Source organism: Lagopus leucura, unplaced genomic scaffold (genome assembly GCF_019238085.1).
Source record: "Lagopus leucura isolate 7727_CA_CO unplaced genomic scaffold, USGS_WTPT01 Super-Scaffold_100054, whole genome shotgun sequence".
In the NCBI taxonomy this organism is placed as follows: domain Eukaryota; kingdom Metazoa; phylum Chordata; class Aves; order Galliformes; family Phasianidae; genus Lagopus; species Lagopus leucura.
In genome coordinates this window covers 332,519-347,764 of record NW_024962300.1, presented here as the reverse complement: position 1 = coordinate 347,764, position 15,246 = coordinate 332,519, and the positions used below count along the sequence as shown (strand labels likewise).

At 59.3% G+C, this 15,246-nt stretch overlaps 4 protein-coding genes and 1 non-coding gene across 14 annotated transcripts in view; 3 read left to right on the top strand and 2 right to left on the bottom strand.

Moving 5' to 3' along the window:
- Window positions 1-1,182, top strand: part of CNOT1 (CCR4-NOT transcription complex subunit 1) — a 53,750-nt gene extending 52,568 nt beyond the window's left edge. For all 6 annotated transcript variants that reach the window (XM_042886033.1, XM_042886032.1, XM_042886036.1 and 3 more), the window contains exon 49: window positions 65-1,182. In XM_042886033.1, coding sequence (XP_042741967.1) covers window positions 65-143 — 79 coding nt within the window. In that variant the 3' untranslated portion in view covers window positions 144-1,182. The remainder of the gene's footprint in view (window positions 1-64) is intronic.
- Window positions 676-6,358, bottom strand: SETD6 (SET domain containing 6, protein lysine methyltransferase). Of its 5 annotated transcripts, none has more exons than XM_042886040.1 (9): window positions 6,260-6,358; window positions 6,039-6,183; window positions 5,385-5,526; window positions 4,961-5,155; window positions 4,669-4,792; window positions 4,109-4,289; window positions 3,754-3,899; window positions 3,225-3,397; window positions 676-1,301 (listed from the first exon to the last, which is right to left on the bottom strand). In XM_042886040.1, exons 1-9 carry the CDS (start codon window positions 6,356-6,358, stop codon window positions 1,241-1,243), a joined length of 1,266 nt encoding a protein of 421 aa, XP_042741974.1. In that variant the 3' UTR covers window positions 676-1,240. The 5 variants fall into 5 exon arrangements, 4 of the variants coding, with proteins under 4 accessions (XP_042741974.1, XP_042741975.1, XP_042741972.1 ...); XR_006181462.1 differs by lacking the exon at window positions 676-1,301 and adding an exon at window positions 2,370-2,438 and having other exon boundaries at window positions 2,555-3,397; XM_042886041.1 differs by lacking the exon at window positions 676-1,301 and adding an exon at window positions 2,370-2,742.
- A 68-nt stretch (window positions 6,359-6,426) lies between these two features.
- Window positions 6,427-14,972, top strand: LOC122188047 (agouti related neuropeptide). Its single transcript, XM_042886042.1, has 6 exons — window positions 6,427-6,798; window positions 7,517-7,698; window positions 7,862-8,131; window positions 13,333-13,511; window positions 13,626-13,714; window positions 14,702-14,972. The coding sequence occupies exons 4-6, from the start codon at window positions 13,337-13,339 to the stop codon at window positions 14,894-14,896; spliced, it is 459 nt and encodes a 152-aa protein (XP_042741976.1). The 5' UTR covers window positions 6,427-6,798; window positions 7,517-7,698; window positions 7,862-8,131; window positions 13,333-13,336; the 3' UTR covers window positions 14,897-14,972.
- On the top strand, window positions 6,522-6,594 carry TRNAK-UUU. Its single transcript has one exon. It is a non-coding gene; the product is annotated as a tRNA-Lys (tRNA).
- On the bottom strand, window positions 6,662-10,483 carry LOC122188045 (SNF-related serine/threonine-protein kinase-like). Its single transcript, XM_042886037.1, is given in 7 exon segments — window positions 6,662-7,705; window positions 7,788-7,925; window positions 8,042-8,254; window positions 8,378-8,519; window positions 9,609-10,400; window positions 10,403-10,456; window positions 10,459-10,483. Coding segments are annotated over 7 exon segments (2,085 nt in total). The 3' UTR covers window positions 6,662-6,984.
- Window positions 14,973-15,246: the final 274 nt, after the last annotated feature.

Below are 15,246 nucleotides of genomic sequence, written 5' to 3'. Positions count from 1 at the left end.
GGTGCATTGGGTTCCGGGTGGAGAGCAGAGTTGACGACTGATGCTGCTGTGCTTCTGTGTTCAGGTTGTTCCAGTCGGTTGCACAGTGCTGCATGGGGCAGAAGCAAGCCCAGCAAGTAATGGAGGGGACTGGTGCCAGTTAGATGAGCTGCATCTTGTTGTAAATGTGCCGGCCTGGAGGCCCCTGTCCCATCCACCGACAGAAGAATCTGTAAGGCTCCTCCTGACCTTCCCAGCTCCCTCGATTGGGAGCACGAAACCGACCTGGCGTCAAAATCCTTGGGCACGTTCCAAAGTTTGAAACAAATCTGTGACTTTTGGCCAAAATGCAGAAGATGCTGTGAATATCATTTTGAACTAGTGTAAATACAAGGAACAGAAACGTTTGTCTGGACTTCTGGGTTTGTGCAAAGCGTGTAAAAGGCAAGTGGGTAACTGGTGCCTGTCCAGCTTGTAATAAAGGGGCAGCTGCTGATGCCAAGTGCTTGTCTGGGGCAGACCTCCTTGTCCTGACATTGCCAGACTCCCAAAGAATATTGAAAAGCCAGTTATATTATTATGTAACTTATTTTTTTTTTTCTTTATGTGGATGGGGGACCTTTAAATCAGTAAAGTTGTTTTACAAGGGGGGGGGAGGGGGGAGAAAAAGAAGTGGCTATGTTTGGAATATGGGAATACTATGGAGTGAGGGGGGGGGGGTTGAGCTTCAGAGTTATTTTTCCCCTTTCCTCCCAGTGCTGACAGAACCGTGTGGCAGTCAGAACGCCTCCTTTCTGTTGGAGAAGATACACCTCAGGCCCTTTGGGAGAGGGTCAGCTGTTTTTAGTAAAGAAACCAGAGACCAGGCCTATAGCTTTTCCTTTTTTTTTTCTTCTGACACTTGTAAATTTTGGAGAAGGGGGGACTAAACGCAGACCTTTCCCTACCCTACGACAGTATAAGTTTGTAAAAAAAAAAAAAAAAAAAATTAAAAAAAATCAAAACAGCAAAAAGAAACAGAAAATTAAAGAAAAAAAAAAAGAAACAAAGGACCAATACAGCCCATTTTGTAAGGATTTTGAATGTTTTGTAAAGTATTGGTCCACGTGTTGTATTTTGTAGCCTTTCTAGTTCTTGGGCTTTAGTTCTCCCACTTCTTGTATGTATGCATACTGTAGTTACACATTAAAGTCATGACATGCAGCACGTGCCACTCTGCTTATTCTCTCCAGCTCCATCCTACCTGGCCAGTCACTGCCTTTCAAAATTCTGTTTTCAGCCATCCAAAAATGTGCAGTTTTCCAGTGCGTTTTGGATGCTGCCTGGCGAGAAGAGGGAAGACCTGCTGTGAACAGATGAAGCCTTGGTTCTTAGTGCCAGAAGGAGGGGCGCAGTGGTTACGTGGAGGTGGGAAGTTGACAAGCAGAGTGCTAGGGAGGAGACGGCGGTGGAGGGACGCAGAGCACAGGTAGCAGCCCAGCTTTATTCCTAGCCGCGCTCCCTGATACAACACTCCCTTCACTGAGTGTCTGCAAGCCTGCTGGTTTACCTAGCTCAGCCTGGAGGGATGAACACTGCAAGCTCCTCTGGCCTTACAGCATAGAAGTGATAGAAGGAGGGATTCACTGCAAGCTGTGACATTCTGGCTATGCAGCTGACACTCCAGCTTGCTCTTCCCTCCTGCAGTGGGTTAGGATACAGAGAACTAACAGCAACTAGCTTTATCCAGAGCAGATTTGACAGGGTTTTTCTGCTATTTAAGCCAAGCTCTGCAGGTGAGCTTGTTGACTTGTCCTACTGGCTCCCAGTGCTGGCTCTGCTAAAGCTCAAAGGTCTCTGTGCTTCTGTACTAATACTGCTGTACACATCTGGTTCCCTTTAGGCCTTAGGAGCTGTCAGGCTGGTGTAAAAGAGGGGGAGAGGCAGAGGGGACTCTGCCAAAATCCCAACCTGTGTTGCATGAAATTCATGGGCAGGTAGGAGGGTACAGGTGACCTTGTTTCTTCCTGATGAGGGAAAGAACCCCCAGCTGGCGTTGTGCTGTGTGCTGGTGCCAGCTGTGGGGATTCCAGTGTCCTTGCCAGCAGGGGCCCTGGCTTGTAATGCCCTCTGGCTGGAAGAATAACCTTTCCATTCACTGCTGTGTGCCTGCTTTGAAGTGTAGCCTGCTGTAGAGCCAAGCCTGGATGGCAGACCGGACTCTGAACAGCCACTGCATTACTTCATTACCTGCAGTAATGTTAAAGCACTCTGGACCCCAGCAGTGCAGGTAGGGCTGCAGCTAACCTTTGCTTGTTTGCTGTCACTGCAGCTAAAATTAATGTAGAGATCATCTTGAGGGGGGGGGGGGGGGGGGGGGTTTGCATCCTGCTGAAGTAGACAGCAGGGGCTGGGTAAGAAACTCCACCTTTATTTAACACAGCTTGGCCTGCCAACCTCCAGCGTGTTGTCTTACAAAGCTGCCAAGGGAAAAGGAAGGCTATATGTGATGTACAGTAGTGGTGCCTGAGTTAGGGTACATATCAGAAACCCAACCTGCAGACCTGTGGCTGCTCTCAGAGTCTCCAGCACTTACAGAATGCCTTCTGCAGAGGTGAGAGGAATCACTGTGCTGTTCTGAGCCTCCGTGAAAGCCAGAAACTGATGGGCTCCTGCTTGCAGAACGCTCAGTACTGAAGTCTAGGTGAGCTGTTCAGTTCTTAGCACTTCTGCTCTGTCTTTCTGTGAGGTAAGAGCTACCAGCTGGAATTCTGCCTTGTTCACCTGGATGAAGCACAGTGATTGCCTCGAATCTCGGATGCTGAGTGAGGCAACCCACTTGTTATGCTGGTGGTGTGTCAGCCTTCCCTAAGCAACCATGACAAGATGTGGGTTTCACCAAGTCCTCTCGATGAAAGGGGTGGCTGTGCTCCAGCCCTCTGACTGTCAGGGCACCTAAGAATGCTCCTGTGCTCTGCAAATTCGTTCTTTATGCAGAGGTAGCTAAAAAGCCAGAAGCCGTATGAGGGACAAGTGGGCCCATCTTGCCTCCCATCCTTGCTGCTGCAGAATAGAGGGCTGAAGGCTGAGCACAGTTCTGGGCAGCTGATTTCTGGGGGCAGTGAGGCTTTTATTGCACCAGCTCTAGCAGCTGATGCAGGATCCTTTTCTGCCCATAGCGCACGTGCAGAGCTTGCTGCTCCCTTCGACTCAGTTTCTCATAAACCTCCTTACTGAGCAAGTCCTGCTCTGCTTTGAGGTCTGACCTGTACGACTGCAGGGTCAGCAGCACGCTGTCGTAAAGGAGCATCTTACAAGGGGCTTTCAGTCTGGAGAGAGCTGCATTAGAAAGGGTCGAGCTTTCCTCTTCCTCACTGTCCTCCTCCCAGCCATCTTGTTCCTTGTACTCCTTGAACTCTTCTTCTGACATGCACAGCACCTGCAATGACCCAATCACGGAGCTCAGGGGAAGTGTGAGCACCTCAGCTTCCTTCCCTAGAGCAGCACAGTCTGTGGGGCAGGTGAGTTATTCCCCAGCTGAGGAATTATGCCTCAGTGAGAGAGTAATAGCTAATGCCAAGGGATGTGGGAGAGCATCCAAACAGCCACACCTTAAGTATGGAGGGGAGGAAGGGGAAGGTTAGTCCAGGAGAGGAGGGCAGTCACATGCCAAGAGTTCATGTGCTCGTCTGCCTTCATTTCACTGTTCTGCCACAGTTCTAACAGCTGCAGCACAGCCTGTGCCCTCTCTTGTGCAGCTCTTGAACCAGCTGGTCACCACCCAACACCGCTCACCTTCAGGGTCGTGGACAGCTCCTCCTCTGTCAGCACTTCATCCCAGCCCAGCACGAAGGCGCCTTCCTCCCCCACCATCTCCAGCTGGCACAAGAAGTCCCACTGTTCAGCCACCAGCTGCTGCTGTGCTTCGCTTTTGGCACCTGCTTTGAAGACAGCAGAGCTGCAAACCCAACTCGGTTTGCAGTAGCAGTGACAGCAGAAGGGGAAACAGGAAGCAGAAAGCTGTAGCATCGCCCCAGCACCTGAAGTGCCGTGGAACAGCCTCGTTTCCCTTCACCCTGAGCCCCGTTTCATTACGTCACTGCTTAACAGGAGCGAGCCCTGCCCCATCCTTTGCCAGGGTGCCACTCACGCTGCAGCGCTGCCTTCCGTACGGTCACCATCTGGATGTCAGCTGTGTCGTTGGTGTTGCCTGGATATGGCTCTGCAAAGCCATACATGTGCAGGAGCTGCCAGTTGGCCATCTGCCCGTAGGTGTTGAAGATCTCCTGCCCTTTGCTGATGGGTTGTGTTGTAACCATCCGTAAACACCTCTGCAAGCAGAGAGAGTAGAGGCTCTGAGAGCTGTGGCAATCCTACTGTTCCTTAATGGGGTGCTTCTCGGAGCAGGGTGCTGGTTTTCCCCAGGAAGGTGATTCAGGTATGTGCCTAACGTGTGATATTCTCTGTACAACAACAGTGAGTAACAGGAGAAGCAAGCCTCGGGTCCTGCCCTGCAGCAAGAGCATCTTTAGGAAGGTTCACCTGCTCCTAAATTCTTCCTGGCTGTAACAAAGCAAACAGCAGCTGTGTGTGTCACACAAAACAGCTTACAATGAATCCAGGCCCGCTTGTTGCCCTGGCAGTGGCAGCGCTGCCCTGGCCTTAGGGAGGCAGCCATGCAGGGAAGGGGCGCAGGGCCCCGGCACTCACTGGAGCGTATTCCAGGCTGGCGTTGTGGTTGGCCACGTGATTCAAAATATCAGCAACAGGCACCATCATGGGAGGATTGGGGCCCTTCTCATCTTCATCTTCCTCCTCTAAAGGCTCCTGAAAGCTACGACAAGGCACATGAAGACAATCCTGTTTTATACCTTGCAATACGGGGCAAGCTTTAGCTGATTCTTGCACTCTTTTAGATCACACAGCCTGTCATCACTCACCACCCTCTTCTCCCCTCGCTCATCTTTCCTCCCCTGCATCAGAGCAAACCCTCTCCACTCACCTGTAAGCCATCACAAAAGCCACCAGCTGCTTGTACAGCTCCAGCGTGTGCAGCTCAGGGTCAAAGATGTCGGGGTGGGACTTCATGAAGGGCAGGATGATGGAGCTGTACTCCAGCTGGATGTTAGCCAGGTCCTTGTCCACTGCCTCGGGGATGCCAGTGCCCTGCAGGAGCTTCGTTCGCTCTTCTTCTGGCCTGTTGCAAACAAAACTAGCAGCTCTATCTCCATCTGCCCCTAGGAAGAAGGGTCTGAACTCCTTCAAAACAGCAGCTTTGTGCTCTGGGGAGCTCTGTGTTCTGTTGCAGGGAGTTGCAACCTCATTTAGCGCTGCACAGGGCTGGAGCAGCTGGAGTCACCCAGCACCCCCACCTCCCTTCAGCTGCAGCACGGGGCCCTCTGCAGAGCTGCTGGCTTTCGCCTTACCAGAACATGGGGTGATCCAAGCTGCTGAAGTCCTGCCAGAGGGAGAAGTAGGGCTGCCAGCGGGAGGTGCTGGTTGTGTATTCGTGCAGCAGGGCCAGCAGGAGTGGCACCCACCCAGACTGGCTCTGCAGGGACTCCTGGGCTACGCAACCAGAGGTAACAAAGAAAACATAAATAATTGAGGTTGATCTGACGTTTGCTCTGAAAAATATATTTTCCCAGAACTGAAGTGTGCAGCAGTGACTCAGAGCAATGAGAAAACGCCCTGGCTTATAGGCTGCCTTCACTGCTAGTGAGCAAAATCCCGGCAAATGAGACGACCTTCAAGGTCTCTTACTCCGTTCTGTGCTTCCCCCCGGCCTGGCTGCTGCAGGACCAGGAGCTGCCGCCCCGTGCTGGCACTTCACTCACGTGCGTGAAACCGGATCGGCTTCCTCCAAGCACTGAAGCGAGCCCTGGGCAGGGAGGGCCGCGCTGTCCCCTGAGAGAGGAGCTTTCCCATCGCGGTGCAGGCAGCAGGACCGTGCCCTGCGCTTTACCGCAGCCCTACTCATACACAAAGCAGAGAACCCAAGAGCCAGTACCGCCCCCCGGCCCCGCTTATGGACAAGACGCGGTAAGGCGGAGCACCGGGAGGCACCGCGCGGCGCTCACCGTCGTGCAGCAGGGCTCGGATGGCGCACGTGTGCTGGGACAGCAGCGCGCTGCGCGGCACGGAGAACAGCAGCTCTCCCGGCTCCAGGTCGGCGGCGGCCAGCAGCCCGTAGCCCGACACCGTGCCCCGCCGGCTGATGGACACCTGCGGGGACAGCCCCGCTCAGCCCCGCGGCCTTCCGCCCGCTCTGGGGTCGGGCCCGCTCCCCGCCGACGCTCACCTTGGGGCTGAGCTCCACGCCCGCCGCCTCGCACCACGCCACGAAGCCCGCCGTGGGGTCCGGCCCCGCCGCCCTGCGCCGCTTAGCCGGGGCCGCCATGGCCGCACGTGGGCGGCGCGCACTTCCGGGCGGCACCAAGCCCTGCCCCTCTGCGGACGGTGGCCACGGCGGGACAAAAAGAATCTGCGGAGCGAGAACGCGTTCGCATCCTTCTGGGGTCCTCCGCGGGCCGTGGCGAGCACCACCCAGCAGCCCTACGTGAGCCTGGATAGCTCAGTTGGGAGAGCATCAGACTTTTAATCTGGGGGTCCAGGGTTCAAGCCCCTGTTCAGGCGCCGCTTTATCCTTTAGGCGCGTTCCCCGTTCCTCCCTCCCGCAGCCCCGGCACACGCAGCCGAGCCGTCAAACCGAAGCGCGGTTTTATTGCACCGACGAACTTTGCTTCCCGGCGGCTCCCATCCACTCAGTGCAGCGCAGCCCGGGCCGAGCGGCGGCCCCCGCCTCGTGCGTTCATTTCTTGCCAGCAAGAAAACAAAGAGGTAATAAATAGGAAGCGCGTCGTGGGGGGCGGGGGGTAACAGCGCAGGCTGGGGACGCGAGGCCGTGGCCCACAGGAGCTCAGCGGGGGATGCAGCGTCTCCATGTCGTTACATTAAAATAGACTATTTAAAAAAATCATCTCTAGGAGTTAAAAAACGCCCGCCGTCCCTCGTCCGGCCGCGGGGCTAAATGACGTGGCAGCAGTTGAACTGCCCCAGGGACAGCAGGCTCTCCTTGGGGCCGGGGTGGATCTTGAAGGCCAGAGCTTTCTCGCACAGCGGGAACTGCATCAGCCGCTCCCTCAGGCTGCCGCTCTTGCCTTTACCCGGGTCCAGCTTTATCACGTTCTCCGCCTCCCCCTCGCTGCCCCCCGCCCCCCTGGGGACCCCGGGGCATTTCTCCTTCGGCTCTGGGGAGGCTGCGGGGACGCCTCCCCTTTCCCCGGGACGCCCCGAGCCCTCCCTGCCCTCGGGGGTCCCCGCGCCGCCCCTCCTGTTCCCCCGCGGCTCCGGGGGCCCTCGGGCTCCGCTGGCGGCCCGGTACCCCGCCCGGCCCCCCGGCTCGGCCCCCCAGCCCAGCACCTCCCCGCGGCACGGCGGCCGACGGGCCCCGGCACGGAGGAAATCTCGCATCTGCTCCTGGTTCAAGGAGCTGCTCTTCCTCTCCATCACGCTGGGTCTGCACTCCTCTTCCTCCTCCTCTTCTTCCTCCTCGCAGATTTGCTGCAGGGCCGGGGTGCTTTTGGTGATGGCCGTATCGATGGTGGGAGCCTTCAGCAGCAACCGGGGGGCCTGACGGCCGCGGCTGCCGTCCCCGCCGCTGGGCTGGGAGCTACCAGGAACCTCTGCTACGGGCTGACAGCCCGCAGTGCCACCCCCGGGGCCGAACGTGTCCGAGAGGTCGGTCCTGAGCGTGGGGAAGGGCAGAGGGGGGGGTCGGCACCCGGCTGCGTGGTGCTTGGGGCGGTGGAGGGGTGGCTGGAGCTCACCTGCTTTGCACCTGCTTGGCCAGGTCGTAGAGGAGGCTCTGACGGCGGCTCTGCTCCTCCTGCTTCTCCCGCAGCATCCTCTCGGCCAGCAGAAAGTAGGTGGCCGTGATGTGGTTGTAGCGGTCGGCCTCCAGCGCCCTGCGTGACACCGGGAAGGACGAGCATCAGAACCCGACGGCCGCGCTCACGCTGGCACCACCAGACCTCCCTCTTTCCTCCCTCCCTCCCTCCGCCCCCCTCCGGCTGCCGCTCACTCCTGGATGGCGTCGCGGTCAGCGATGTGCCCGCACGTCATGGCTTGGATGATGATCTCGTGCTCCTCCTGGGACACGCGTTTGTGCGAGGTAAGGGGCAGCAGGCAGCGGCTGGCGGGGGACGGATCCACCCCCTGCAGCCACGCGTGGCCCTCGATCTGCTCCAGGGAGGCTCTCTGCCGGGGGTCCCGCTGCAGCATCCTGGAGATGAGGCTGCCCGGGGAAGGGAGGGACACCTGCATGAGTGCGGCCAGCGCCTTCCCCCGGCCCCGGCCCCATCCCTCCGGCTGCCGCGGGGCTCCCATGGGGGCGGGGACAGCGGGGAGAGGCGCCTACTCGGAGCACTGCGCGGAGACGTGCGGGGGCACGGTGTAACGGCAGTCCATGATCATGGTGAGCGTCTCGCTGTCGTTGGCCTCCTGGAAGGGCGGCTGTCCGCATACCAGCATGTAGAGGATGACCCCCAGGCTCCAGATGTCTGCAAGAGGAAGAGGAAGACGAGAGTCAGTAAGCTCCTGAGGAAGCTCAAATGTGCCACTCCATTGGGAAGGATCCCAGCCGGCAGGGATCGGGGACCCCCACGGCACACAGCCCCTCGTGGCACTTCAGCACTGTGGCACCCAACGCGCATAGGGACGGCTGCATGCAGGCCTCCCAAATCTGGCCGTGGGGCTGGAGCCCAAGTGCCACAGGGATGGGGCTCCAGCACGCACCTGCAGCCTTCACCTCAGTGCCAGCCCCTCTGGAGGACGTCCCCGGAGCAGGGCAGCAGTGTCACCAAAGCTCCCCACAGCCCAGGTGCTGGGTCAGCCCTTCCCAGCTGCTCAAGCACACCCCGGATGGGCCGGCCTGCCCCGGGGTGGGCGCCAGCCCTGTGCCAGCTGCAGCAGCACTCATCTTCACGTGCCTCCTTGTGACCACACACAGCCCCGCTGCAGAGAGGCCCCGTGTGCAGCTCCCGCCCCGCCTGGCAGCCCAGAGACTGATTTTCTTCCTATTGCAAAACCACTTATTTTTAGGATGCTGAGCGCAGGCTCTCCCTTAATACCTTCAGCTTCTTAAGTGCCTCTGCATTTTAAAATTTCTCATCCGTGCCAGTTTCCTTGCTTGATTTGCTTTTGCAGAGCCACGTATTCATGTTCCCACCACCCCTCCGAGCCCTGACAGCTCTCAGCTTTGAATCCTTCCCCTCGCCCCATGCTGAAACCGGGCTGTTTCCTTGCAGAGCTCCAGCACTGTTTTGCCCAGCCCTCCTGCCCCAGCTCCCCGCAGGGCTGGCCAGACTCCCACTCCTCCTTCTCCTCCCATGGCCCAAAGCACCAGCAGGAAGCGCCCGGAGGAAACTTTGGGAGCTGGAGGCGGCTGCATCCTAAGCAGGTTTCCTTCCCACATCCAATTGCTGCCAGGGCCACGATGTGCTCAGCCGAGCATCCCAGGGGCAGGATTTGTCCCACAGGGCTCTGCGGATGCCCGAAGCGCCACAGGGGACTGAAACGCAAGCCCACGTGCATGCCAAGATGGGGATAAACGGGAGCACAGGAGGCACGGGAGACCTCCAGACCCTTACCCACAGCTGGAGCGTCGTACTCATCCCCAAGCAGGATCTCCGGTGCTGAATATGCCAGCGAGCCACAGCTGGTGGTGAGCATCTTGCCGGGCTGGAAGCGGTTGCTGAAGCCAAAGTCCGTCAGCTTGACCACCCCCTGCTCCTGGAAGAAGACCACGTTCTCGGGCTTAAGGTCGCGGTGCACCACGTGCAGCTTGTGGCAGTAGGAGATGGCGTGGACGATCTGGGCGAAGTAATGCTTGGCGCGGGGCTCGGCCAGGCCGCCCTCGTGCCTCATGATGTGGTCAAACATATCGCCGCCGTCGCCCAGCTCCAGGATGAGGTAGAGCTTGGCGTGGGTGTCGATGACCTCGTAGAGGCGCACCACGTTGGGGTGCTGCACCAGCTTCATGCAGCGCACCTCCTGCAGCAGCTGCCCCGCCGCCTCACCCGCCAGCTTGCTCTTGTCGATCACCTTGACGGCCACGCGCTGCCCCGTGAAGACGTGCCTGGCCAGCTTCACCACGGCGAAGTGGCCCTTACCCAGCGTGCGCTCCAGGTCGTACAGCCCCGCGATCTTGCTCTCGGCCATGGCGCCGGGTGGGGACGGGCATCGGGCGCTGCGGGGCGGACGGTGCTGACAAAGGGTGTCGCGATTCCTGAGCACCCCAGCACCCACCACAGGGACCCTGCGCATCCCTCCATCCCTCGGCGCCCCAGCAGCACAGCGCTGCACCTCCAGGACCTCAGCCCCGGCACCGGCGCCCTAATGCACCCACCTCCCCCATCCCCAGGCACCCCAACATCCCGCCTGGTTCTCAGCATCCCTGCCACCTCAGCACCCCGAATCATAGAACCATAGAATGGCCTGGGTTGAAAAGGGCTGCGATGATCATCTGGTTTCAACCCCTGCTGTGTGCAGGGTCACCAACCAGCAGCCCAGGCTGCCCAGAGCCACATCCAGCCTGGCCTCGAATGCCTGCAGGGATGGGGCATCCACAGCCTCCTTGGGCAACCTGTTCCAGTGCCTCACCAGCCCTGTCCCCAGACACCTCAGTACCCCTGTGGTCTTCAGCACCCTGAGCATCCCAACAGCCCCACTTCCAGCACCCCCAACCATGAGGGTGTTACTGAGCCCCCCGACACCCCAACCTTCTGACCCCCGGTACCCCGTGCTGCACCCCAATACCACCAGCCCTCGGCACCCCGATATCCCCACCTCCAGCACCCCAATCTCCAATCCCCATCCAGCACCCCAAAACGCCACCCTCCAGTTCCCAGCACCCCAAAACAACCACTGCCATCCCGACCCGTAGCATCCCAGCGCCCCAAACCCCCGCAGCTCCGCATCCCCAGCGCACCCCAACTCCCAGCCCCCAACACAACCACCGCACCTTTCCAACCTCCCCCCCCAGCCCCCAAACACCGCTCCCAAACCCCATGTCCAACCCCTCGCAATCCGCCCTCGCTCCCCCCGTCCCCCCATCCCTCAGCCCCCGTCCGTACCCCCGGGGGTCCCGCACTCACCGCACGGCGGAGCTCGGGGCCGCGGGGCTGCGGCGTCCCGGAGCGCCCGCCCCGCTGACGTCAGCGTGCTCCGGCCCGCAGCCTTAAAGGGCCCCCGTCCCTCCCGCACCCCCGCCCCGCATTCTGGCTGAGGCCGGGCGCAGCTCATCGCACCCGGCTCGGCTTCCAGCCCGCTCCTCTCCCCCTCTCCCATACGGACACGTGCGGGATGGCCTCGCTGCGGCCGCTCATTTCCTGGAAGCGATGCGGGCTGCTCATTTAGCTCGTTACTGCCCGGCCGAGCACCTGCAGATTAAAAAGCTCTCAGCGCTCGGCCGCCTCGGCAATGTTAAAGCCTTCCCAGAAGCCCGCAGCCCGTAATGAGCCCCGCTCCAGGCTGGCGTCACTGCTGCGGGCTGAGGGGACAGGAATGGGGTCTGCATCCCACTATGGCAGCAGGGTGCTGTGCAGGGGGCTTGAGGGGGTGTTGTGCATGTTGTGCTGGGTGGGGGGGTGGGCATCCCAAATGGGTGTGAGGTATTGGCATCCCAAATGGGTGTGAGGTGTGGGCATCCACAATGGGTATGGGGCTGCAGGAGGACTGATGTGAGCAGGGTGGATGCAGAGGTGACTCCTCCATCCCTGCCTGGCCCTGTGGCTGTGGGGCTGGGGCTGCACCAGACTCACTGCAGCTTCCTTTGGGTTTGGGTGTGGTGAGAAGCCAAAGGAAGCACATCCGCACGCAGCTGTGGGACACAGCACTCGTCCTTCCTCCTGGGGTGCAGCTGAGGCTGGGATGCTGAGCGATCTGAGGCCGTGGGTCCTGGAAAGCATGAGTGGAGGAGACACAGTCAGTGCCTGGAGGATCTGTGGCTGGGCAGTGGTGGGAGCAGAGGCTGTAATGGGCTCTGCACCGTGGCTGGGCTCGTGTCAGGAGCTACAGGGCTTTCTCCAAAGCATGCAGAAGGATGAGGGAGTGGGGCTGCGTGTACTCAGAGGCTCCTCTGGCATCAGAGCTGCTCCTTTCCGTGGCTTTTGCTGGCTGTAGGGACACAGGGCATTTAGAGCAGGCTTCCCAAAGCCAGAGTGCTGGTGGAGGAAGGGGACAGGGGCAGATGTTGGGCCAGAAGCATTGCTGGTGTGTGAGGACACAGGAGGAAGCTGCGTGTCCGTCACTGGTCCTCTGTCGCTGGGTACCAACACAGCATCGCTGTGTAGGCTTGCTTGGATTTTGGGACGAGTGGGCACCAGCTCCTGGCCACAGCCCTGCACAGCAGCACTCCATCCCACCCACGCCACGCCGGTGCTCTGCCATCCAGACAAAGCCCCATCTGCAGCAGAGCCCACCTACCTGCTGCTTAGCGGGGTCATGTGGCTGAGGCACTTAATTAACGAGGAGCCGATATAAGTTCCCGGCGAGATGTGGGGAGGGAGGACATCGAGGCAGAGCGACTCCGAGCGAGTCTGCAGAGTGGTGCCTGCAGCCCCACACCGCCTGGAGGTCAGTGGGTCTGCAGGGAAGGGGCTGTGGAGCAGGGGTGGGTGTGGGGAGCATTTGGAGCACCCTGCTGGGTGCCCATGGCATGGAGTGGGGTGGCACTGCGGGGTGAAGGAGCTCTGGGTTCCCCTGTGAGTGAGGGACGGGAGGGGAGAGGGGCTGGTCCTGCCTGGGGATGCTCCTGGCAGCACGACTGGAGGCTTTGCATGAAAGCTGTTTTGTCTTTTTAGGGTTCTTTAGGGGAAATGTGTGGCCCAGAGCTGCCACAGCCACTGCAAGGACCTTTGCTGTCACACGCAGACCTGGAGGTCCTCTATCCAGGCCCGCTCTCTGTCAGCTCCACATCGCCCTGTAGTGATTTTCCCAAAGCCCCACTGTTGTCTGTTGTGCCCAAACCCCGTGGCAGCCTCAGCCTCTCCCTTGCAGGAGCTTTCACAAAACACAGGGATGTCCCATGGCCTTTTTGGGGACACTCCTGTCACTGTGCCTCCAGCTGCAATGCCCAGGGCAGTGCAGGAGGCCCCTGGCTGCAGCCATAGGAAGCTGCTCCCATCCGCTCCCCGCGCTCCTGCCCACGGTGTTGCGTACCTGTCTGTAAGACTGGCTGCCAAACACCTCTGGGGAGCATCACGGAGAAGACAGCCCAGAGCCGGGGTGCAGGAAGGCAGCCGAGCTGGCAGCCCTGCTGGCAGAGGGGCCGGGCTGACGCTGGCTGCTTGCTCTCTGTGCACGTTGCCCCAGGACCATGCTGAACGCGCTGCTGCTGTGCTACGGGCTGCTGCAGGGGATCCAGGCCATCCTCAGCTCGGAGCTCAGCCACAGCCCCCTGCAGAAGATGAGCTCCGGGCTGGAGGAGGCAGACAGAGCCCGCTACCCCAGCCTGCTGCACAAGGCCAAGGAGCTGCCAGTGGAGCTTGCTGGTGAGTCCTGCGGTCCTCAGCCCTCCCTGGGACAGCCAGCTCCCCAGAACTGAAGCAGGGAGCTCCTGCTCAGCCCGCAGTGCCCTCCTTGCCCAGCCTCTCTCTGTTTCACAGGAGCTATTCCCAGGCCGGACTCGGATCAGATGGAGGTGCATGAAGGTGATGGTAGCCTCCTGCAGAAAAGCAGCGTGCTGGAACCACAGGTAACACACCGAGAGTCTTTGTTTTCCTAAAAACACCCCAAACAGGGTTGCTTTGAGCCACATCAGGCTTCTCTGTGCCCCGGGGTGGTTGGGAGTAAACACTTCACGAGATGCTGCATCCCTTTGCTGCCTGCTGAAGGGTGTGGACATGCTGGGAGTCAGGGAAGCTGGAAACGGAGGGGCCAGGAAAGCCCCTCTGTTTGGGGTTGGCCTTCAGGGATGCTGCTGCAGGAGCTGGGAGGTGAGCTGGCTGGAGGCAGACGAGGTTTCCCTGCTTCATTTCCTAAGAAACTGTGGGAACCCAACCTTCCCACTGCACATTACCGTAATGACAAGTGGGTGTGAAACATCCTCTTTCGAAATTGCTCCAGCCAGACCAATTGTTCAGCCAAAAATCAGAGGGGACTGTGAGAACGCTCCCAGCCAAGGGGAATAGGAACAGTGAATCAACGATTGCCAGGTCATTTGGGAGGAAATGCCAACCTCCCTTCCTCTTGTGGTGTGTAAGCAATCTGCCCCTGCTGTCCCTGCAGAGGACCAGACTTCCATCTCAGGGACAGATGGAGACCTGAGTCTCTGAAGTTCCGATCCACTGAAGTGATGCAGGGCATGGGGAATATCCCACGATGAGAGATCGGAGAGACCAGGGTTGTTTTCCTATGGACAAACAATTCAAGGATCCTTGAAGGGAGGTAACCTCAAGGGGAAGGAAGGCTTCAGCTGGATGGGAAGAGGGGAATCCCAAGCAGGTCTTCACAGATGATGCCTTAGGTCCCCTGCGCTCAGGGGTCTGCAAGCAAAGCATGAAGAGGAACTGGCATCACCAGGGTCCAGCACCAAGCCCCAAGTATCTTCTAGGAGCAAGCTGAATTCGGATATCTCAGCCTCCTGTTTGAGATGGAGGTGCCTCAGGCTCTGGGCTCTCTAACGCAGTTCCTTGGCAGCAGGGTGGACCATGAGCACTCTCTCTCCTCCTCTCCCCTGCAGGCATTGTCCACGGCCCTGCAAGCTGCAGGCAGGGAGGAGCGGAGCTCCCCTCGCCGTTGTGTCCGTCTCCTGGAGTCCTGCCTGGGCCACCAGATCCCCTGCTGTGACCCCTGTGCCACCTGCTACTGCCGGTTTTTCAACGCCTTCTGCTACTGCAGGAAGATCAGCACCACCTTCCCATGCGGCAAGAACTAATGCCTGTGCCACAGGGCTGCCCACTCGTCCCCACCAGCCTCCCCCTCTGCAGCTCCAATAAAGCAGCAGATAGATAGCACTGCTAGTGCTGAGTGTGGGCTGTGCTGGGCACTGGGCTCGTGCTGTTGGGAACAAGGGGATGTGGGATGTCCTTCCTGCCCAGGGAGCACAATGCGGTGTGGTTGGAACTGTGGGGGTCACCGAGTGCCACCGGCAGGGCCACCTACAGCTGTGTTCAGTACCGTGTCATAGAATCACAGCACGGTTGGGTTGGAAAGGACCACAAAGCCCACCCAGCCCAACCCCTGCCATGGGCTTCCTACCCCTCAGCTTGGGCTGCCCAATGCCCA